At 40.9% G+C, this 23,765-nt stretch overlaps 1 protein-coding gene across 1 annotated transcript; it reads right to left on the bottom strand.

Moving 5' to 3' along the window:
- Positions 1–73: 73 nt before the first annotated feature.
- On the bottom strand, positions 74–23,690 carry LOC149021179 (protein trichome birefringence-like 18). Its single transcript, XM_089149441.1, has 3 exons — positions 22,178–23,690; positions 2,385–2,662; positions 74–2,181 (listed from the first exon to the last, which is right to left on the bottom strand). Exons 1-3 carry the CDS (start codon positions 22,782–22,784, stop codon positions 1,372–1,374), a joined length of 1,695 nt encoding a protein of 564 aa, XP_089005567.1. The 5' UTR covers positions 22,785–23,690; the 3' UTR covers positions 74–1,371.
- Between the last annotated feature and the right edge of the window lie 75 nt (positions 23,691–23,765).

The following is a 23,765-nucleotide window of genomic DNA, read 5'->3' as shown; positions in this document are numbered from 1 at the left end:
TTTAAAGAAACACTTTTAACACGGTATTGTACCATGTTTGAATGAAAAATTGGACATACATAATTTCTTTTTATATTTTTGTTGGTGAAAATACAAGATAAGTTGAAGTAAACACTTTTAGAGAGGAGTATTCATTAAATTTGTCTTCCTAAACATAAACGCCTTAGATTTAAAAAAAAAAAAAAAACATAAGAACCTTATTAAAACCCTCTTATAAAGTTATACTACAATTATACAATAAATTTCTTCCATTTTTTTTTTCTTTCTTTCCTTAATCTTCTCTACTTTTGGTGACCAACATTTCTCTCTATTTTCTCTATCAATAATAAAACCGTAACCCCAGGAAATTTAAACAATCTTGGATTCGTCATTTACATTTTAACTCTTAAACTCAGCCAATGCAACTCAAAAACCAAGAACCTCAAACAGAAGAAATGCACAACTACCCAATTCAATACTGAGACCAGATGATTATGCAATTTTGGAAAACAAATTTTGATAATGAAATAAGTAAACTTGTAGGCATTAATGAGTCTAAAGCAGAATTTGATATTTCTTGGTTTTTCGGTTTGCAGCAGGTGAGCTCCCCTGGGCTCTATTAAAAGTTTAAACGCAAAAATTGCCTTACCAATGAAGGCATTCAATTCCATCAGAAATGGATTAATGACCTTAGCCATTCTCCCGTGAGTCCAGACCCAGCCACTTCTCTCCTTAACATACAATACTCTGTACTCTCCTTGCGTTCCAAAGGATAGGAGTGTTCGCATCTAAAACGGTAAACTCAATGTCAAAGGCTTTTTCACGACTAAAGTCTGAGGGCAGTAGTCTCATCCCAACAATTTTTTATAAAAGGCCGTTTTGATGCCTTGACCTTATGGCTGAAGCTGCTATCCACAACCGTTGCGCCAAGGGCCCACTCCTTGTAAATGCAACTTTGATCCGAATACTGACTTTTCAGGAGGAACCTCAAATTTCCTTTCAGTACAACTACCCTTGTCAGTGTTGTCACATGATCTTCAACAACCAGTAAATCAGAAACAAGGCAATCTCAATACAATCCTAGCATTTTCAAACTCCCATATTTCTGAACACAATCCAAACCCATAATGTTTATGACAAAATGACTGAGATGAAAAACTATAAAGCATCTTCAATTCCCTTTCAGAGTGAACTCTCATTCAGCTTTGATAAATGTAAGTTGCACTTCCAAATGGTGATCGCAACCTACCTGCCAATTATCACTGTGATTAGATTTTCCCTTTAAGCCTACAAAATCTGCCTAGATTAGTTGAAGAGGTATCAGCTTCACATGTAAAATTACAACTCATACAAACTAACAAACTACACCCAACCAACTGAGCTGCCATAGGATCATTCTAGAGCCCTGTCAGTTGCCTCAAACTCTCTTCTTATGATTTCAAGCACAATCTCATTCCACGTATCAACTGGACCTGGCATGCACCAATGCAAGCAATCCTGTGGTGGAGGCTGTCCATTAGGACCACGCTTTGTGATCTTATTCGGATCAGGACTCCTATAAGGACCAGGATGGCCATCATGACGATAACTATACGGTTTTGTTATGTCCATTAGTCTCAACTTTGATTTGTTGGTTTGCTTCTTGATTGCATGATCAAATCCCATCACTTGTTTCTGATGCATTGCATCTGTAAACCCATTTGGAACAAGCTCACTGTCCAAGGCAGGTTTAACTTTACCTGTGCATGACCCACCAGTATTCCAGGCACCACCTTCATAATGATCAGGCGAGTAGGATCGGAGAATGGTCAAGCCTTTGTAAGTGGGGTGAGTAACAATTGCAGTAAGAATTGTCTCAACAGAGATACCAAAAGCTTCAACATTGTTGATCTTCTTCAGACGAGACTTATCAGGCCACCAAAGCTGTCCCCCAACAATCTCACTGTTGAAGATGTATACTGATTGCTTGGCAAACCAATGGCCAGAAGAAAGAACTACCACATCAAAGGTCGGAAGATGTTCCATGAAGTTCTCATCAGGTTTATCAAGATGGAGCTTGTCCACTCCCTCTGGAGCAAAATCAAATGCATCTGGTGTCTTATGGACGAGCCATGATGACCATATCCTAACAATCATCACTGATGTTGAATTGAAGTACCAACGCTGCATTCGTTTGCTTCCACGGTTTTTAGGAACTTCCACCTGAAAATGTAATAGGAAAGCACGCAATTATCCAACACGTGCTATTACCAACAAATTCAATTTAGCGGATTCCAACTGCTCATTGGTCAACACACAACAAATCAGAAATATGTTAGAACCATCACACACCGCTTTCATTGGAAACAGGTAGGTGTTTGATGATGGTCTGTAAAGTAAAACTTATAGCATACCTACATAATTACCTGCCAAAGAATGCACAGCATAGACTCCATTTGGTTCCGGGTGACTGAATCACCAATAAATGCTATTGTCTTCCCTCTCATTAACTCAAGGAATTTTGTTGCATTGAACCGGGGGAGGTCACACTTGGATGGTTTCCATCGCCAGTCCTCATAGTCTTTGTCAGGCCTTCCATTGCCCTGACAGTTCTGCATTTGTGTTAGAATGGGGCATGTGTTGTTTGTGTATAATGGCCCAGCTGAATCATATACCCATGTGCCATTGTACAGGTCACAAGTCTCTAAAACAATAAATGATGAGTTGAAGTATCAGCTTAACCCAAGAGAAAAAATATTAGATATAAACAAAACTTTCTTGAAGAGCATAATGAATATCATCTACAGTACCCCTAGTGGGCAGCAGTTCTCCTCTAAGAGCTACAAACTCACGGCATAACAGATATCTAAATTTATAAGCTCAACCCATGCAATACGCATACAGTAGGGTAGCATGGATAATGCATTGACCAAAACCACAAGTCTTTGGTTCAATGGTAGAAAAGTATGATTCCAGTAAACACAAATACATAATGAAATAGTTTAATTGATATAAAATACAGTGACCTTCACTGTAGATGGTATGAGGCAATATGCGTAGACATAGCTACTTAACTGCTCCCATTTGGCATAAAATTAAATTTTCTAATTGGACACAAATCAGAAGCACACTTCAACATTATCAAGTGGGGAAACAATGCAACCATATGCTAGGGCAAAGTCCACTATGGGTGCCAAGTGGAGAAATAGTCAAAGATATAATCACTATTTTTGGAAAAACATCCTACTTTGAAAAGGATACTGTTTTCCAACTCTTTGTAACACGAATCAGGAAAAGATCCCCCCCCCCCCCCGGTGGTAATCCTCACTAAATTTAGTAATAATGTTAAACAAACCCATAAAAATATTATGGTGAAATAAGATAACCTCAAGGAGAAGTGATGAGCACCAGTTTAGTATCAAGAATGCAGTTACATCATCATCATCATCTCTCTCTGTCTCTCTCTGTCTCTCTCTCTCTCTCTCTCTCTCTCTCTCTCTCTCTCTCTCTCTCTCTGTGTAAAAGAATGCAGTTATACAATCTCTCTCTAAGGGAGCTAAGGATGCCAATATAGGGTATGGATGTCAAAGTGTCTAGCCAATCCAAGGCATTGGAGAAGGTCAAAATTCAAGACAACCCATAAGATGATCAAGGCGCCTGGATGCCTCGACAACTATGCTTGTGTAAGTCTTTACAGTTATTGAACCAGAGTAGCAATAAGGTAGATCAGAAATACAATCGCATACTATGAACAAACTTTTAGTTCATTCTAGAACATCATTCCAGAATAAAGGAAAATCTGAGCAAGCAAGGACAATGTTGGTGTGAAATGTGAGTTAAAATGTGGAACTTCTGTAAGAGAAGTGTTAACCTAAGTCATACCAAAGATGTGACTTCAGATAGAACATGCCGACCATGGTCTATGCAAAGGGCTATCAATACGACAACCAGTTTACAGGGATTGTGCGGGGAACTCGTCTGTTTTCTACCTAATATTCCATGTGAAAAACATAATAAGAGAGTAGCAGAACAAACCCAGAAAGAAAATATCCTCATACAGGAAAATATGGTTACTCCATTAATAAATATTATACTATCATACTATACTATATAAAAGTCAAAACTCAAAGCAAGTATGGCAAATCTTTCGCTGGACAAAAATACCCCTCTCAGACCTAAATACCCCTATTACCACATAACCTGAGGAGATACAACCACTCCTTCAAACACTTCCATACCCCTCTCAGACTTAAAACATCCCTACTTTGACAGTACCCAAGGAGACACAACTACTCCTTCAAGCACTTCCATCCAACATCAAGATTCCTCTAGACAATGCCTCCACACATGAATTGGTTCTTTCGTTCTCTGAAGTATCTGGAAGAAACGATATAATTTCGCGTCCACCTGTTCTCAAGTTCGACCAGAGGAAACACTGCAGAAAGTTCTAACCGCAACGAATGAGTATCTTGCTGCAATTGGTTTTCCAAACTCTCTAACTTCATCTGCCATTCACCTTCTTCTTCACCTCCGACGGCTCGCAATTCTCAGTCGATAGAGATGATTAGAGATTTGCCAGCATTGTGCTGCGTTGGAAGTTTTGTTCAGTCGAAGCCGTTAGGTGGTGTCGGGCATGTCATTTTTATTGTGCTGGTGTCGCCATTCAAGCTGTGTCAACACCCGTTTCAGTAAGTTATATTCTGCAGGCAGAAGCAACTGCACTTCCTGATGGGCTTCTGGGTGCAACGCATATGGGCATGGTAGTGGGAGAAGTTGCTCACTTGGCTACATCATTTATTCGTTTTCATCTTGTACTTTCTCTTTTTCTCCAAGGTAGGAAAACGCTGCTGCCGACTCAACTCCCTGGCTAGGTGGGCGCTGTCGTTGCCATGTGCCACAGATGGCCCCTTCTCGATCCTTGGATTATGGGTTTATCCTTTCCAAGAGTGTAACACCAGTTTCCTTTCTCTAATATAGGATGCTTTCTACCAAAAAATTCCCATTCTCAACAGACAAAAATGCCTGTTCAAAACTGACAAAATATTTCACCAAAAACGTCCCAGCCTGTTCGATCCTGATGAATGTGATGAGTTCATAGTTCCTCACCATTGCAAAGCACCCAACTGCTGGAATTCATGAATAAGCTTACACAATTGCCAGCGATTCTCTAGATGGAGCACTGACCCATCTTTCTTGCAAGATATCTGAGTTTTTATTATTATTATTATTATTTCATTTCTTTACTGAATCTTCCCAACTACCAATCTTTAACACTTTCTTTCCATCAGGTGTGCTCTCTAACACTTCCTCTGAAGAGAGACATCTCTCGAAATAATTATTTAAATATTTTATTTAACCCTGCTTGCAAAGGGAGCCCCATTCTTTGCCTTTCCTATCTCCATTTAAAACCTAGCCTCTGTCCTTACAAAAGGGAATTTCTGGTGACTCAGACCGTGGAAATCAGCTTCTATCAGTGTTCAGTTCTTGAACTTCTCTTTCTCCATTTGGAACCCTACCCGATAATCCACAGGCAATATTTTATTTTGTCAAGCTCGGAATATGGGTCCATAAACGCTCTGGTTTTTCTTGATTTATCTGGTTTAACCCTCCTTGCAAAGGAAGCCCCATTCTTCACCTTTCCTATCTCCATTTGAAACCAAGCCTCAGGCCTTACGAAAAGGAATTTCTGGTGACTCAAACAATGGAAATCAGCTTCTATCAGTGTTCAGTTCTTGAACTTCTCTATCTCCATTTGGAACCCTACCTGATAATCCACACCCTGGCAGACACAAAATTATCGTTCTGATTCTGCCCACAGATTGCTCTTGAAGCAGTACGTAAGGGATCTCCAACTGGATCAAATCCCCAGTGTCAGTTAATGGAAGACCACAGAAGTGGATTGTAGAAGTTTTCACATTGTCTTCATCACAAAGAGGAGGTTAACTTTTCAGATTACTTAAACTGGCACTCCCACTCATGCCCACTTCCTTGTAGATTTGAAGGTAGCCAAGAGTCTGACATGAAATTGCCCGATGGATATTGCCATTTCTTTATGTGCGGGAAGGACTATGATGTAGAAGAAAATAGGCTGTTGAGTTAATTACTACCGTGTGAACATAGATTGGATCCAAATGCTGATGTTGAGGTTAGAAATCAGTTACCTAACCAAACCTCAATAGCACAGGCAGAACCAGTGCTCCGAGAAGGTTGTCCGAGCCCTGAAACCAAATGCAAGAAAGCATTTTAGTAGCTTGGCTTATGAGGAGTCTGGAGCTCAATTGTAAGCAACATTCTTTAGCTACTGGTTGTGTGCTTGTTATATTATTAGATTATGGTTGAATTACTTGTATATAAGGGTGAGTTAATACAACATCAGGGGTTTGTTAGAAATGCCAGTGCTGATTTCTACAACATTGGATTCGCGAAGAAGAAAAAAAACCTGGTTATTATATATTTGTTCGTTTACATATCCTGATTATTTCTGACAGCACATATACTTATGCTTGTACTAATTAGAAAATCGAGTTCAAGATCATCGTTATGCTTTTATTGTTTGGTAAATAGAGTTGTCATTATTAGGAAAGCAAAAGTAAAGCTATCTTTTTATCTTTGCCACAATGTTAGTGAGATGAGAAGAGCTTGTGTGATCGCCCAAACGTGATTTTTATTCCTCTCTCCTGTTATCTTTCCCTCTCTTCTTCCTGCCATGAAGATTGTTCACATCTCTCGTGCCTCCCCTTCCATCAATCTGATTTCTTCCCTCAAAATGCGGCTGCTTCCTTTATCTCATATCCGATCACAGATTTGATTACTAGGCCTGCTTGCATCTGAGATCCTTAATTTGGGATTTCAGATGGCGTCAATTGAAATGTTCTCTGAGGTTTTTAACTTGTATTCTTTGTGAGATAATCCACCCTAACTGCGAAAAGGTTCTATAGGGCTGCGTTTGTTTGCAAAGGTGGGGTGGGAAAAAAGGGATGGAAAAAAAAAACGTGTGGGCCCCATGTGTAGTGGGGTGAGGGAGAATGAAAGGAAATGAAAGGGTTTTGTGGAAAAGTGATAATGGTGGGTCCCATTTTTTACTTTTCCAAACTTTTCCACAAAATCCCACCAAATTTGTGGGTTTTGAAAAGCCTTGGGGTAGGAAAGTTGGGTTGCCATGTCACTAGACAAGTTTCCTTGATTCTAGGAAACTTGTCTCTCACTTTCCCACCCCAAGCAACCAAACAATATACACTTTTAGGAAAAGTAGAAAAATTTTGCTTTTTTCAAGAATTTTCCCACCCTACCTTAATTCCAGCAAACAACAGCAGCCTAGGTGGATGACTTTGCAAACTTTGAATCATATGCGGACTCTGTGAATTTGCTGCATTTCCAGTTCTCAGCTCACCCTTTTTCCTTTCTCCAAATGTATTGAACTGAGTTGCCTTGAATGAACATGCAGTGGTAAAGTTCAAAATTAAGTCAGTGTGTTCACCCCCATCCCTCTACCCCTATACTCACCTAAAGAGAAATCTACAATGGCTGATGTTGGGTGATGGATCCCTTTCTCCATTGGTTGTGTTTAAATTTTCATACGCTGCAAAAATTGCTGAAACTGATACATGTCATCTTCTCCTAGCAGGTACCAAGTATTTATAGGGTTTTAAAAACCTATGAAATCTGCTGTAATTCACCAAAACATATGGGCTGAGAAGAGAATTGGCACACATATGACATACTAACTATAAGCACAATATGGAAATGGTGGTTCAAGAACTGAACAATGTAGTAGCAATTCTTGAGAAATCATGGGTTCTAATCTTTATTGTTAATTGTTAGAAAACAAGCTTTAAATAATCAAAACAGTAGCTGAACTTGAACAGAGAAAAGAGAGAAGAGAGATGAAGAACCAGCTAAGAGGCCCGTGATTCTAGTCTAGAATCACAGAGCCCTTATCTAATACAACTTGAGAAACAAGTGATTGTCCTCTAGAAAAAGGAAAAAGAAAAAAAAAAGTATAGCTTTAGTAACTTTCTAGCTCCTAAAATAGAAAATTCTAAAAATAGAAACTACCACCAAAACAGAAACTATGCTTTCTAGAAACTCCCAAACCTTATGTAGTAATATTACTACACTAGAAATAGAAAGTAGAGTAGCATCACTAGCATAATACTGTTCACGTGAACAGTAAAAATAGTTTTTACTATTCATGTGAACAATGACGTGAACAGTAAAATAGCCCAAACTTGCGTATACTTCAACACTCCCCTCTCAAGCTGGAGCATACAAATCTCTCATGCCCAGCTTGCAACAAATAGACTGAAAACTTGGTCTGAATAGATCTTTGGTGAACAAATTACGTAGCAGGTCAGTAGAGCTCACAAAAGGAGTTGTTATAAGCTTCTTCTTGACTGCATCATGCACAAAGTGACAGTCTACCTCTATATGCTTCGTCCTCTCATGGAACACTGGATTACTAGCAATGTAAATGGCTCCCTGATTATCACAAAACATTTTCATAAGGGCAAAAACTAGAAATCCCATTTCCTCTAACAACGAATGTAGCCACATCAATTCAGCAACGGTGTATACTCAGCTTCAGCACTAGATCAAGCAATGGTGGACTATTTCATACTCTTCTAGGTCACAAGATTTCCACCAAAAAAAGTACAATAACCTGTAGAATCAATAACGGATCCAACCCAATCTGCATCAAAAAAGGCAATCAAGTCCAAGGTTTAAAGTATCGGTATCGAGTATCGTATCGGTCAGGTGATTTTAAGAGACGTGTCGTCCTGTATTGAGTATTGTATTGCTCTAGCTACTGTATTTTAGTGTAATTCAATGGAGAGACGTACCGAGATGTATCGTATCGGTTGGGTCAAATATGGATACGTATTGGCTAGTATCGTATGGTATCGTGGGATACTTTAAACCTTGATCAAGTCCATACTCTAATTTGGTCGATAGATGAGCCCTTTTCCAGGCGCACTTTTGAGGTACCGAAGTACTCTCATTGTTGCGTCCCAATGGGCCTTCCTAGGAGACTGCATAAACTGGCTCAACACACCAACAAAATAAAAAATATCAGGACGAGTTACAATAAGATAAATAAGTTTCCCAATAAGACTCCTGTAACGATGGACATCATCCAACAAATCACCATTATCACGTCCTAACTTCAACTGAGGATCCATGGGAATGTCACTAGGTTTAGAAGCAAGCATGTTAGTCTCAGTCAAAAGATCTAACACATACTTCCTTTGTGACAAACTTACTCCCTGTTAACTACAAATCACTTCAATCCCCAAGAAATATTGTAGATCACTTAAGTCTTTGGTTTGGAAAGATTTCTGTAAGTGTGCCTTGAATAGTATGGATTGCATCAACATCACTGCTTGAAAGAACAATATCATCAACATAAACTGCCATAATGACAACACAATCACCCTACGGTCTAACAAAGAGAGAGTGATCAGAATAACGCTGTACAAATCCAAAAGACTCCACAGTCTTGCTAATTTTTTCAAGCCAAACTTGTGGAGACTGTTTAAGTCCATAAATCGCTTTATAAAGCCTGCAAACACGAACAATGTCCTCCCCTTGAGCAACATACCCTGGACGTTGCTCCATGTAAACTTCTTCATGAAGATCACCATATAAAAATGCATTTTTTATGTCAAGCTAAAAAAGAGGTCAATCATAATTCACAGCCAAAGAGATCAAAACACGAACAAAATTAAGCCTCGCCACAGGAGAAAAAATCTTAAAATAATCCGCACCATATGTTTGTGTATAACCCTTAGCCACCAAGCTGGCCTTTAGCCTTTCAATCGTACCATCAGAATGGTACTTCACAATAGACACCCACCGACAGCGAACCACATCTTTCCCAAGAGGTAAGTCTACTAAAGACCATGTATGATGAGACTGTAAAGCATCCATTTCCACATTCATGGTGGCTTTCCAGCCAGGAGTTTTAAGAGCCTCGGCATGAGGGGTTGGAATTTTAAGAGCCTCGGTATGAATTTTAAAAACTGATTTTACTTGTTCACGTGAAAGTATTATGCTAGTGATGCTACTCTACTTTCTATTTCTAATGTAGGAGTCTTGCTACATAAGTTTTGGGAGTTTTTAGAAAGCGTAGTTTCTATTTTTGTGGTAATTTCCATTTTCAAAATTTTCTATTTTAGGAACTAGAAAGTTACTAAAGCTGTAATTTTTTGTTTCTTTTTTTTTCTAGAGGACAATTACTTGTCTCTCAAGTGGTACTAGATTCATTAGAAGCTATAAATAAAAAAGCTCTGTGATTCTAGACTCTTTAGCTAGAATCACAAGCCTCTTCTGCTAGTTCTTCATCTCTCTTCTCTTCTTCTTCTTCTTCTTCTCTCTTTTCTCTATTCAAATTCAACTGTTGTTTTAATTACTTAATGCTTGTTTTCTAACATAGCATTAGAGCTTTTTTTAATCAAAACAATGTTGTTCTCAATATTCTCTTATGAAGTTCTCTTCTTCTTTTTTTTTCTTCTGTTTTCCTTGGTGTGCAGCCACCTTATGTTGTATATTATGGATTGTTAGATCAAGTATTCATGTGAACTGATCTTCTCTACCTATTACCTTACTCTTACAAGTTCCAGAACTTGGATTAAATATTGTTTTCTACCTACCTTCATTACCTCTCTCTTTCTTCCTGCACTTTGCAAACCTTTTTTTCTTTCTCTTATTCGGTCCTAAGGTTGCAAATTTTTTTATATTTTTATATTTATTATTTTTTTGTGCTCATTCTACTTCAAGTTTTGGAAAATTGATTTGAGTGATATCTACCTCAGTTTAATGTCTTCACTTACAAGTGACTCAACCATGAGTATGGATAAATCTAAAGGATCTCAAGGAGATCATATAAACAATCAAATTACATCTATCAAGCTCAAAGGTAGTTCTAATTGCTAGTTGTGGTCACAAGCAGTTCGGGAGTACATACTTGCAAAAGGTAAGCTTAAGTTCATTGAGGATGAACCTCCTGCTGAGACTGACAAATCCTATTTTAGTTGGATCCAAGATGATGCAATCATCAAAATTTGGATGTCGAATAGTATAGAACCTGATATTGCAATGAATTTTTTTTTTTTTTTTTGGATGAATAAATAATCTATTAAAGAGACGAAAACAAAATACAAAAAGTCACGGGCAAAAGTCAGCTGGAAGGGGAGATTTGGGAGTTGAGCCCCCAGGAGACAACAATGAGCCTGTTCCTTGGGGAATCAACAACCGGGGGGATGGGAGAGGATGAAATCCTAGCTGAAACATCAAAATAAATAGCATTCCAGATGGTATCAATAAAGCGGGATTTGGAGTTCCAACGCCTGAGATTACGCTCCCACCATAGATGATGGACTGTGGCACCAAAGACTAGCTTACCAATACAATCACAAATAGAGGTACCTGCGAGTTTGCTCAGAATCTAAGACCAGTCACGTGTAAACCCAAAAGAACGACGGGAACGGGGCCAAATGTAACTAAGGGCTTTTCTCCACAGGGCACTAGATAAAGGGCAAGAAAAGAACAAATGCTCAGTGTCCTCAATACCATTCCAACAAAGGATACAATTTGGGTTCACCGGGATATGGCGGGAAATAAGGAAAGACTGGGTTGGTAGGGCTAGGTTTAGGGCTCTCCAGAGGGTGAGGGAATGACGGGGAATATGACCTTTAAACCATACCAGGGGAGGCCAGGGAGGGGCTGGGGAGGGGGAGCGAAGGAGGTTCCAGGCCAAAACCGTAGTAAAGGATTTGGTAGTGGGGGACCAAATAACAGTATCATGAGGGAGGGGGTAAATAAGGGGGAGGGAATTCCAAACTTGCGTGAGACTATGGTGCGGGGGAGGGACCCAAGAACCATTGGAGATAAACTCCGAAAGCAAGGTGGATTTGGGGATTCGGGTTTCGTAGACTGTGCGGGCGGGAAAAAGAGAGAGGAGGATACCCATCGGATGCCACGGATATTGCCAGAAAGAAGTGGAGGAGCCAGAGGAGATGTGGGTGGTGATGACCGAAAGAGCTCGGGGACGGAGAAGGAGGAGCTTCCTCCAAGTCCAAGAGGGGTTAGGGGGGATAGAGACAGTCCAGAAAGAGTTGGATTTGAGAAGGTATGAGTGGACCCAATTGACCCAAATAGAATCATCCTTGGTGATGATTTTCCAAATGAGTTTGAGCAAAGCAACGGCGTTAACATCTTGAATCCTACGGATTCCTAGGCCTCCCTCAGATTTGGGTCAACATACCTTGGACCAGCTTATGGGACGAAGGAATCGAGAAGAATCCTGGCCCTTCCAGAGAAAGGCATAGAAGAGAGATTCCATTGCAAATGAGATGGCTTTAGGGATTGGGAAAATGCCACACCAGTAAAGATAAGAAGATTAGAGCACAGATCGGATGAGCTCAACCCTACCAGCAAAGGAGAGAAGCCGTCTTTTCCAAAGTTGGAGGCTTTTGCAAATGTTATCCAACATAGGGGAGCAATGATGACAAGTGAGTCTGCCCAGGATGAGAGGTAGCCCAAGGTAGTTAACAGGGAAAGAACCCGGGCTTGAACCCTGAAAGATTCAGGAGGCTAGAACGAAGGGGCTCCGAGACTCCAAACAGGAAGAGGGTAGATTTATCAAGGTTGACTTTAAGGCTAGATAAAGAGTCGAAGAAGGAGAGAGTAGAGGTGATGGTGGAAATGGATCTGGGGTCAGCTTTAGAAAAGATCATGAGATCATCGGCGAATGCGAGATGAGTCAAATTGATGGCTTTACACTTGGGAATGGGAGAAATCAAGAGTTGATCAGTCTTGGCTTGAAGGAGACGGGATAGCACCTCCAAAGCCAGAGAGAAGAGAAAGGGAGAGAGGGGACAGCCTTGGCGGATACCGACACTAGAGGGAAAAAAGCCCACCGGCGAGCCATTAGTAATGACTGAAAAGAAGGGGGTGGAGATGCAAACTTCAATCCAGTGGATAAAAGAAGGAGGGAATCTCATGGCTAAAAGAACATCACTAATAAAATCCCAGCGAATAGAGTCAAAAAGCTTTGTGGAGATCCACTTTGAGGAGAGCAGCAGGGGAGTGGGATGCTCTATCAAACCCCCTGACAATCTCTACACAAAGAAGGATATTATCTGCGATACTACGACCAGAAATGAAAGCGGATTGGTTTGAGCTAACCAGGTTAGGCATAACCTTTTTTAGCCGATTCGTTAGGATTTTAGAGATGAACTTATATAAGAGATTACAGAGGGAGATGGGGCGAAAATTAGAAAGGGAGGAGGTGCCAGCCTTTTTGGGGATAAGACAAAGAAAAGTTTGGTTGATGGAAGAGAGCTGGAAAGGATTGAGGAAGAAACTGCTGATAGCCTTAATGAGATCATCCTCAATGAGGTTCCAAGCACTAGAGAAAAACCCCATACTAAATCCATCTGGGCCAGGGGCACGATTCGATTTATGGGAGCGGATGGCCTGAAGGATTTCATCATGGGAAGGAATGGAGAAAAGAGAGGGGAGAGATTGATGGCTAACAACTTTGTTAATCAAGCCTGGGGGCAAAGTGGGGCACGGAGGGAGAGAGGACCGAGGGGGAGAAAGGAGATTGGAGAAGAAAGAGACAACCTTAGCTTTGATCCCCAGAGGGTCGAGAATCCAAGATCCATTACTAGAGAGGAGAGCTGGAATAGAATTGTGGTTATTTCTCGCCTTGAGGGAACGGGTGGAAAAAGCAGAATTGGAATCCCCGAGTTGGAGCCATTTTATCCTAGCTTTTTGGCGGAGAAAGTTCTCTTCAAGGGAGACCAATGAAGAAAGCTCAGAAGAGAGAAGTCTCTCATTGTCCGCAAGCGAAGGATTGAGGGGGTCATTTTGAAGATTGGCCTGGATTTGCAAAAGGTGGGAGCGGCAATCAGAGACCCTAGAGGAGATGTTTCCAAACGTGGAGAGATTCCAACGCCGGAGAGCTTCCTTAGTATTTCTGAGCCGACGGGCAAAACTAATGAGAGGAAGGGAGTGGCAATGAACAAGCTTCTCCCAAGCTTCCTTGACAGTATCAAGGAAAGACGAGTTGGAGGTCCACATATCAAAGAATTTGAAAGGTTTGGGACCGAAGGAAGAGAGGGGGAAGATATGGACAAGGCAGGGGGAGTGATCCGAGAGGCCCGGAGTGGAGAAGGTGGCATCGGAGTTAGGGAAGGAGGAGAGCCAATGATGGTTGACAAGGAAACGGTCAAGCTTCGAAGCAATCCTATCCTCACCAATTTGACGGTTATGCCAAGAGAGAGAGTGACCGGACCAACGAAGATCAATGAGACAAGAATCTTCAAGACAGGAATTGAAATTCTCAACCGCTATTTGATTAAGCCGACAACCACCCACACGCTCATGGGAATAACGAACAATGTTAAAATCCCCACCCACACCCCAGGGGTGATTTACATGGGCGGAAGAAAGAGAACGAATGGATTCCCATAAAGGGGCACGCTCAACAGCCCGATTGAAACCATAGACAATGGTGAGAAAGATGATGGAGGTGGAATTAGAAGGGGACAAAGAGAGATGCATGAATTGGGGAGAAGAGTCAATGAGGGTTATGTTGAGAGAGGAGGGGTTCCAAAGAATCCAAATTCTACCATTGGAACAATGGGAATAGTTGGAAAGGAAGGACCAGGAAGGGGCTAAGAAGTTAGCAATCCGATGGGAGTTCTCAACTTGGACATGAGTCTCGAGAAGGGCACAAAAATTGACTTTAGCATCCAAGAGAAATTTTTTAACTTCACTCTGCTTAGCAATATTATTTAAACCTCTAACATTCCACACAATACAATCTGACATAAAAACAAAGAGGGGGGGGGGGAGGGCAAAATAAAGGAGATGGGGTCAGGAGGCAAACTTATGGGGTGGGCTAGACAAAGTCTCACGCAAGAGAGGATTCTCATGGGTAGTGACTGCAGATGTAATAGGGCCAAAGGAGGTTGCTGGGATGGGGGATGATGGTTCAATTGGCTGGATTATTTGTTGGTTGGCTGAAGGCAGATTTAAGGCTTCAAGGCTAGAGTTGGAATGGACAAAGGACAAAGGCGGAACATGCCCATTTGAATAATTGGGCCTAGCATTGGGTTGTAAAGATCGTTTGGACCTAGGCCTACGGTTCAAAGGACCAAAGGAAGGGGTTAAAGAGGTAATGGGCTTCGGCCCATGAGAGGGAAACTGGATATTGAGGGAAGAAGGGTTATGGGCCGAAAGACGGTGGGAAAAGGATGAAGGATTTGAAACAACTCCCAGCTGGATAATGGAAGAGGAATTGGTGGTGGGCCCCAGCTGGCGAGAAGGTAGGGGTAAAACCGATGTAGAAGGAGAGATAAGAATAGGATCAGACTTCTTCGGGGAGTTACAGATAGCTCTGGGCGAAATGACTTTAATGTTTAGGTTGTTCTAGTTATCACCAATTGGGAAAGACGAGGACTGAGCGTCAACGGAGCAAGAAACAGATACCTCAGTTGTTCGATCAGGAGCTCTATCAGTGGCAGCAGCTTCATCAGGACGAGCAGACATCTCAGGAACTTCAGAGTCCTCATTTGTAGAGTAACTATCAGGTAAGGCAGTCAGATTTGATTGGTCTTCGACAGAGGGGATGACAGCAATCGAGGCAGCAGCCAGAGAAACAGGTAAGGGAGCAGCTTTATTTCTTCTTCTTCTTCTTCTTCTTCTTCTTCGGTAAGTACTGGTTGCCAGAGTTGAGTGTCCGGCAGCCGGCGGCAAATTCACAGCGGAGGAGGTAGCGACGGTTGTAGCAGGAATCGAAACCAACTCAAGAGCGTCAATTGTGTTCATTTTTAGAAGGGCTTCGATAGAGAACCTTGAATCTTCGTTGGCCAGAGGGTGAGCCGGGACGGTGGACTTTGCAAATTGATGAGTTGCAAAGGAGCAATCATTAGAGGCATGACCAAAAGTGGAGCAATGGTCACAACGAGGAGGGATCCAGTCGAAAACTATGATTTGGCTATATTTGAGGCCAAGGTCATCAGCAATGGTGACGTTTGACGGGAGATCTTTTGCAGCAGAAAATTCAACGCAAATCCTTGCGTATGAGAGGCGAGTCAAATTCAATGTTTTTGCATCAGTTCGCAGCGGCTTTCCAAGGGCAGAACCTATTCTGCTCAGACAATCGGAGTTCCAAAACTCGAGCGGAAGTCCTGGCAGATTGATCCACAGGGGAAGAGAGCTGAAGTCGACCCTGCGGAGTGGGAGCGACGGGGTCCAAGGTTTAAGGAATAAGGGTGATTTTCCTACAAACCATGGGGAGCCCTCAAGAGCACGAGAGCGACAGTTAGGGGAGTCGATTTTAAATAAGAAGATGTCGGAGTCAATTTGGCGAATGTCTAGCATTCCTTGGGCTTTCCATTGTTTAGAGAGTGATGCTTTCGGAATGGCGAACGGGGGAGGGGGACCAAGAAACTGGCCAAGAAAAGCAGAGGACCATCGCTGGATACTAACAGCGGTGGAGGCGAAGGGACAATGAGCGACCGGACATGGTTCAGTAGAGGTGGAGGGGATGAAGGTAAGGTCTAGATCAGTAGAGGAAGGATTGTGATGGTTGGAGAAAAGGGAGTTCCAAGGCTTGGGGGAGTGGTGGACAGGGGAGGAGGGGAGGGGAGGAGAGGGAGAGACAAGAGGGTCACCGGAGGAAACAGGGGCGGCCATGATCACAGGGGGGGATCATCGGAGGAAAACATCGTGGTGGGGACATTCAAGACGAGGTCCCTTCATCTCCATCTGATTCCTATTTATCATACTATATACTATATAGAAGTCAAAACTCAATTCAATTATCGCAATCTTTTGCTGGTCCAAAATACCCTTCTTCCAAACCAACCTACCCCTCCCCCAGTGAATGCACCCTTTCAAAACAAAACACCACCAAGCATAACACAACCTTTTCAAATGAAACGAACCCACACCCCACTGAGAAACCAACGGCATTGAGAAGAAGGCAGTCTCAGGCGTTGGTTCACCTTCTTTCTCATCATCAGTGAGTTATCTTTTCTCCGCCTCCTAGTAGTGTGGTGCTTTTCCACCTGTAGTGGTGCAATTAACTTTGTTATTCTGAAATGAATATGGGATGACTTGCAAGAGACTTATTCCCAAGCTAATAATATGACTCAGATTTTTAGTATTTATGATTTATGAAAAGCTATTTCAATTTCAGCAAGCTGACAAGTCTCTGTAGGATTATTACAACTCCTTTAAAGGCATGATGGAGGAGTTGAATGTCTTTCAACCTCTCAACCCAGATATAGAGAAGCTTAAGGCCCAACGGAATGAATTTTTTGTATCCAAGTTTTTTGTAGGATTGAACACTTAACTAAAATCTGTCAAAGGACATCTTCTTGCTGGTGAACATGTCCCTAACCTTAGTGAAACTGAAGCATATTCTAGACTTCAACGTATTGCCTTGCCTAAAAGGAGTTCTCCAGAAAAAATTCTAAAGGAGAAAATTTACCTCTCGTGGTCATGGTTCAAGGGGAGTTAACAGGTCTTCTAGAGGTCGTGGTGTTCAACTGTCTGATAAGACATCTCGACTTTGTACTCATTGCGGTAAAACATGGCACTTAGTGGAAGCTTGTCGGGCCAAACATGGAAAGCCAGAGTGGGCCAAACACCTTGTCAATCATGTCGTTTCTGATGGTGGTACTGATACATAGCAAACAACGATAGTGGATCTGGATCTTCTTCAGGGGACTTGTCTAAGACTCTAAGAGATGATGTAAACCAAATCCTTCGCCGATTGCAAAATATTGAGACCGGCGCTTACACATCCACTGGTACTTCTGCTGCCACACTTTCTCATGTAGGTAACACATCACTTCTCACTTCTACTCCACCCCTTCGATCATCGATTCAGGGGCCTCTTCCCATATAACTGGTAAGTCATCACTTTTCAACTCTTTTTTTAAATCTACCACTAAAAATTCTGTTGTCATAGCTAATGGGACTTCCACACCTATTCTAGGCTCTGGAAGTGTTTCTCCTACACCTTCTCTTACCTTGTCATCCGTACTTCATCTTGCTAACTTTCCTATTAACTTATTATCTGTTAGTCAATTAACTAAAGCACTAAACTACTCTATGACTTTTACTCCCACTTATTGTGTTTTCCAAGACCTTCACACGAGGAAGACAATTGGTGGAGGGTGTGAAAGGAACGGACTTTACTATTTGGACTATGCTGCCCCTATTGTGGCTCTCTCTGATGATGGTGTAGATGCTCTCCAGTGGCACTGTCGTTTAGGCCATCTGTCTTTACCTAGATTAAAATTTTTGTTTCCTTCTTTTAAATCAGTGTTTAGATTAAATTTTGTAGCGTGTGAATTAGGGAAGCATCATTGTGCCACCTATCCTCCACGCTCTATCCCTCGAAGTGAGTCCTTATTTTCTCTTATTCATTCCGATATTTGGGGTCCTTATAGAATTAGTAATAGGCTTCGATATTTTGTCATTTTTGTGGACGATTTCTCCCGTCTTACATGGTTGTATCTTTTAAAGGATCGGACAGAGTTCTTAACTACATTTAAAAGTTTTATTTATGAAATTCGGACTCAATTTACTCTTCCTATTAAAACTTTTCAGTCTGATAATGCTTTAGAATATGTGCAACATGATATATCTAACCTTCGTGATTCTCTTGGAATGATTCGTCAAATCAATTGTTCATTCACTCCCCAACAAAATGGAGTGGTTGAACGCAAAAATCGTCACCTCTTGGAGGTTGCACGCGCTATTTTGATTCAGATGAATGTTCCGAAGAGTTACTGGTGTGATGCGGTTTTGACTACTGGTCATTTAATTAACTGAAATGCCTATGACTTTGCTTTCTGAAAAATCTCCTTTTTCAATTGTTTTTCCCAATAGAGAACTGTTTTTAGTTCCATCCAATATTTTTGGTTGTGTGTTTTGTTCACATACCACATCCTTTAAATAAGCTTTCCCCCCATTCTTAAGTGTATTTTTCTTGGGTACTCACGTACTCAAAAAGGTTTCGCAAGGTTTCACTGTTATGATCCGTTTCTTTGCAAACAATTTATAAGTGCGGATGTGACCTTTCTTGAAGACACTTCTTATTATCCTAGTCAATCTGTGTCTATTGAAAACTGTGTTTTGGATGATACTCCTCATATTCCCTCTTTAGTTCCTCCCACTAGCATTGTTCCTCTACAGGTTTATCAACGGAGACATAAGTTGGCAGAACATACTATGGATAGCACAGTTCCTCCTAACAATATTAGCGGCTCTCATTTAGTGGAGCCTGAAGTTGGCCCTATGAATGTTCCTTCTTCATCCTCTCCACTGGCGAATTCTTCTAGTGAAGATCCCACCCCGCCTTCAGATGACTTACCAATTGCTTTAAAGAAAGGTACTCGTACTTGTACTTTACACTCTAACATTGTTTATCCTGTTTCTAATTTTGTCTCTATCTCTCATCTCCCGTCCTAGCTTTCGTTGCCTTGCTTTGTTTATGTCTACCATTCATATTCCAACCCATCAAACCAAGGCTCTTAAAATTCCTGGCTGGAAAGCCGCCATGGATGTGGAAATGGATGCTTTACAATCTCGTCATACATGGTCTTTAGTAGACTTACCTCCTGGGAAAGATGTGGTTTGATGTCAATGGATGTATACTGTTAAGTACCATTCTGATGGTACAGTTGAAAGGCTCAAGGCCCGCTTGGTGGCTAAGGGCTATACACAAACATATGGTGTGGATTATTTTGAAACTTTTTTTCTTGCGGCGAGACTTAATTATGTCCGCGTTTTGATATCTTTGGCTGTGAATTATGATTGGCCTCTTTTTCAACTTGACATAAAAAATGCATTCTTTCATGAAGAAGTTTACATGGAGCAACCTCCAGGGTATGTTGCTCAGGGGGAGGACAATGTTCATGTTTGCAGGCTTCATAAAGCGATTTATGGACTCAAACAGTCTCCACGGGCTTGGTTTGAGAAATTTAGCAAGACGGTGGAGTTCCTAAGGTGAGTTCTGAGTTTTTATTTGCTTGTTTTCTTTAATTCTTTGCATCGGTTAAGGTCTTGATACAAGAACTTGAGAGGGAAGGACCCAACTGAGGCAGCAGCTTATCAATAATATTGGATAGTTGTTCAACTATAGTGACAATAATGTCATGCATCAGTCAGCCATATCTCTCGCTATCGATTTCAAAGGAAGACGAAAATCAATGAAGCCATGGTTCTTTTTGTAATTTGTTAATGTTCCTATGAGCAACTTCTATTGTTGATTCTCATGAATGATGGGATGTTAAGTTTCTATTAACAATTTGAGCCTATCACTAAAACTTTCGAGGCAGCACAACTCCCAACTCTTCTTAACACCAATAAGCCTTCAAGATGAAAGAACTTAACTACTGTGTTAGCTGATATCTCTTAATTGAAGTATGACAAAATCTTTAAGATTTTAGAAGGCAAAGCCAATGTGAGAAAACCAACAAAAGTGGTAGACTTATTTATGAAGGAGAACATGGAACTTCATGAACCCAATCGAAGCATAACCCAAGGTTTAGAAAATTTATGGTGATAGATAACAGAATGGGTATATAGATACAAAAGAGGAGGATGGTTGTGAAATATAATTGTTGATTCAAGTAGTTTGTGTAGTAGAAAATTGTATGTGGAAACTTATCACTCATAAAGAAAACAAGATGGTTTCAACCACAAAGTAAGGTCCCTAGGATGAAGAATCGCTATTCTAAATGCTAAGATATGGACATTCTATACACTACTCAAAGTACATTTTAATTTCCAATTTAGGGTAAACTTTTTAATGTATTCACCCCCAAGAAACTTGTAGAAACATAGCTTCCTAATGTTTTACTGGAGCATCTCTCTACATCTCATTACAAATCTAAGTAGAGACAACCCAACAACCTCTCTGTCTCTTCAACATCAACTCTCATCCTTCACTTGCTACCAAAAGCACTAAAAATTCTCTCTCCCTAGATCATTGCAAGACAAAGCAAAGATGATCCGACCACTTCTCATTGTCTCTCCATTGCCAACCCTCATCCTTCACTTACTATCAAATTCATCCCCAAAAAAAATCTTCTTTAAAAGGTAATTTAAAAACAAAAAAATAGATTTGGCAATATGATAATTTTACTGACGGAAATCTGTACTTTGTATTATTCTCTCTGATCATAACTAAAGCAAAAAGTCCACATGCATTTGCATGTGAGAGTGTACTAGTAACTCCAAGTATCAAATACTCAGCTCCCCTTATTTTTTCAAGTCAAATGCCCATACTTCATTACTACAAAATCTGACACAGATAATCTTCCACAATCTATTAACTGTCTTTCTGCAGCAGGACACAATAATAAGGTAGCGTAACATACCAAATTTCCTTAATCTAATAAGAACCTTATCACAGACTGAACGAGCATTGTCCCCATATGATGCTCATCCTATATTTGGCAATTGTCCACCCTCACTGTCTTTCAAGAGAAATCATTCAAGAGCATTGTCTCCAGGTGAAATAATTTTTGGCTATAAATGTACAACCACTAGTAGGAATCCAAGCAATGACATTACGTAAGGAATTTAATGGTGCTTTGGCAAGATGGCCTCCATCCCTGCAGAGAAACAATGATATCTAATGTTTCCTAAATGAAGCTCTTTACATCACTGATCACTCTATACCTCAAAATGCATCCTTTTTGCATGTTATTAGGGTTTTTTTCATGCGAAAAGCCGAAAACAACTATAGGAAAACCCAATCCCTAATCACCACATAATTGCAATTCTACCCCATACATGTAATTGACCCAAAACCTATTCCAATTTCAAGTACATGCAAGTCAGAACCACCCAACCAGCAATAACACTGTAGCTTGATAAATGAGAATAACATCAAGCTCATCATGTCCATGGATGGGTTTGGGTACTTTAGCACTAGAACTTTGTTATCCCCACACCCAAAGTATATATATATATACACACACACAGACAGATGAACAGTAAACTACCCAGTGAATTTCAATAAACATTTACAGTTAACAACAGCCTAGGTAAGGGGAACCCATCAGCTAAACAGAAAAACAAAGACGAAAGGATTATAATGTTTTCCTGAGACCCAAAAAAATGGAAAAAGAAGCACATATATAGTATGATAAAAACATAAGAGAATATGGATACAGAAAGATACCTAAATAAACTGAACCACTTTTGCTAAACTTTCCGGCTAGTGGAGATGAAAGCGGCGAAGCCCCCAAAGTAGAATTTGAAGAATCCAATTTACGGTCCAGAAAGTTAGGAGGAGGAAAAGTTAAGGTGCTACCATTTGTCTCCTGATTGATTATTGAGGTAATAGTCAAACCTAAGGATGGCGTTTGAATATTCCCAGCTTCCAAAACCTTTGGAGAATTCGAAACACTAACGTCCTTCTTGGATTCTTCGATCAAATCGGAAGCCAATGAGGGTACTGGCACTGTTTTCTGATCAATCTTCTCGGCCATTGGAAAACTGGGATAACCAGAAATGACCGGCAGTGCTCCTCGTTTTGAATCAGATGGTACATTGAGCACCTTTGAAGTTAAATTCTTATTTAATAAATCATCAGCCACAGAAGAAGATCTCTGATTTACGAATCCACGCTCAGAAGAATTCTTTGCATGGTCAATCCCAGGTAGATACCCTTGAACAGTGGAACCCATAGGATATGAAATCAGAACCCATGAAGCAAAAATCAAGAACATAGCTAATACTCCCCCTGCAACTGCAATGAAGGAAATCGTCCGTAGAAATACGGCCATAGTTGAAAAGTGTTTTCTTGGCGAAGCCCGAATCGTCACTCTGCAGAAACAATGGCAGTTACTCTACATGAAAATCTCCAAGGGTGTGCTTAAAACCTTTAGACACCATTTCTCATCAATCTCATTATCTGTACATACCCATAGCCCCTCCTCCGATCTAAACTAGCTTTTCGCAGGAAAGAAAATAAGTTCAGAAACCCCTCATTCCCCCGAAACATCGAACAGAGATTTCCACAACCTGAAGCTCATGGACTAACTGCCTCACTGGGTCTGTATCCCTCCCGATGGATCGCATCAAGAAACAGCCAAAACACGTATTTACCAGCACGCGTGAAACCGATCATCCCATCGTGACCACGACTTCGTTCGAATTTCTTGCTTCAGTCGTCTCTTTTTCTAGAATTCACTTCGACTCCTTCAATCTAACACCGACCAAATAATGCAGAAAATCTTAAAACACCAACCGCATATCCAGAAACAAACTCCAGCTGTAAGCCTGGAACAACACTGCACATCTAAACTGTCAGCAGGATCCGGCTCAACTTGCTATTCCCGATCCCATTTTCCGTACTTCTACTCCTACAAACATCCCTTTTCCGTACTTCTTTTTTTGAAACTTTTCCGTACTAAGAAATTCAATTGCCAGTGAAATGGAAAAACACCAAAAAAAAAATTAGAAGACCAAGAACAATAAAAGTCTATGCTGATGGGCTTCATTGTTGTCGCTTGCCAGGTGCGTAGACATAAATCCAGGTTTAGATGGTTTGGTAAGCTTGACAACGAATTCGCATCCTTAATAATGGAGGTTGTATCCAGCTTGTAGGATTCGGTCTTCTTTTTTCACAACAGGTAATAATGCGAGGACGAAAGAGGATCCACTGTGATGCATTTGTTAGCAGAGTTTGGATCAGCAACCCGCTAAATAATTTAGCCAACCTTTTGGTGGTCAAAGCCATATATGTTGGACCGCGCATATTACAA

Source organism: Hakea prostrata, chromosome 3, assembly GCF_041222555.1.
Source record: "Hakea prostrata isolate BN-2017 chromosome 3, UWA_Hpros_2, whole genome shotgun sequence".
In the NCBI taxonomy this organism is placed as follows: Eukaryota; Viridiplantae; Streptophyta; class Magnoliopsida; order Proteales; family Proteaceae; genus Hakea; species Hakea prostrata.
This window is presented reverse-complemented; position numbering and strand designations above follow the sequence as displayed.

What these genes read in the sequence shown, in the direction of transcription:
- LOC149021179 (XM_089149441.1), bottom strand. Translation starts at nt 22,784, where the DNA reads ATGGCCGTATTTCTACGGACGATTTCCTTCATTGCAGTTGCAGGGGGA. An exon ending in AAGTGGTTCAGTTTATTTAG is followed by an intron (nt 2,663 to 22,177) that starts GTATCTTTCTGT and finishes TTATTGTTTTAG; the next exon opens with AGACTTGTGACCTGTACAAT. An exon ending in TGCTGTGCATTCTTTGGCAG is followed by an intron (nt 2,182 to 2,384) that starts GTAATTATGTAG and finishes TTACATTTTCAG; the next exon opens with GTGGAAGTTCCTAAAAACCG.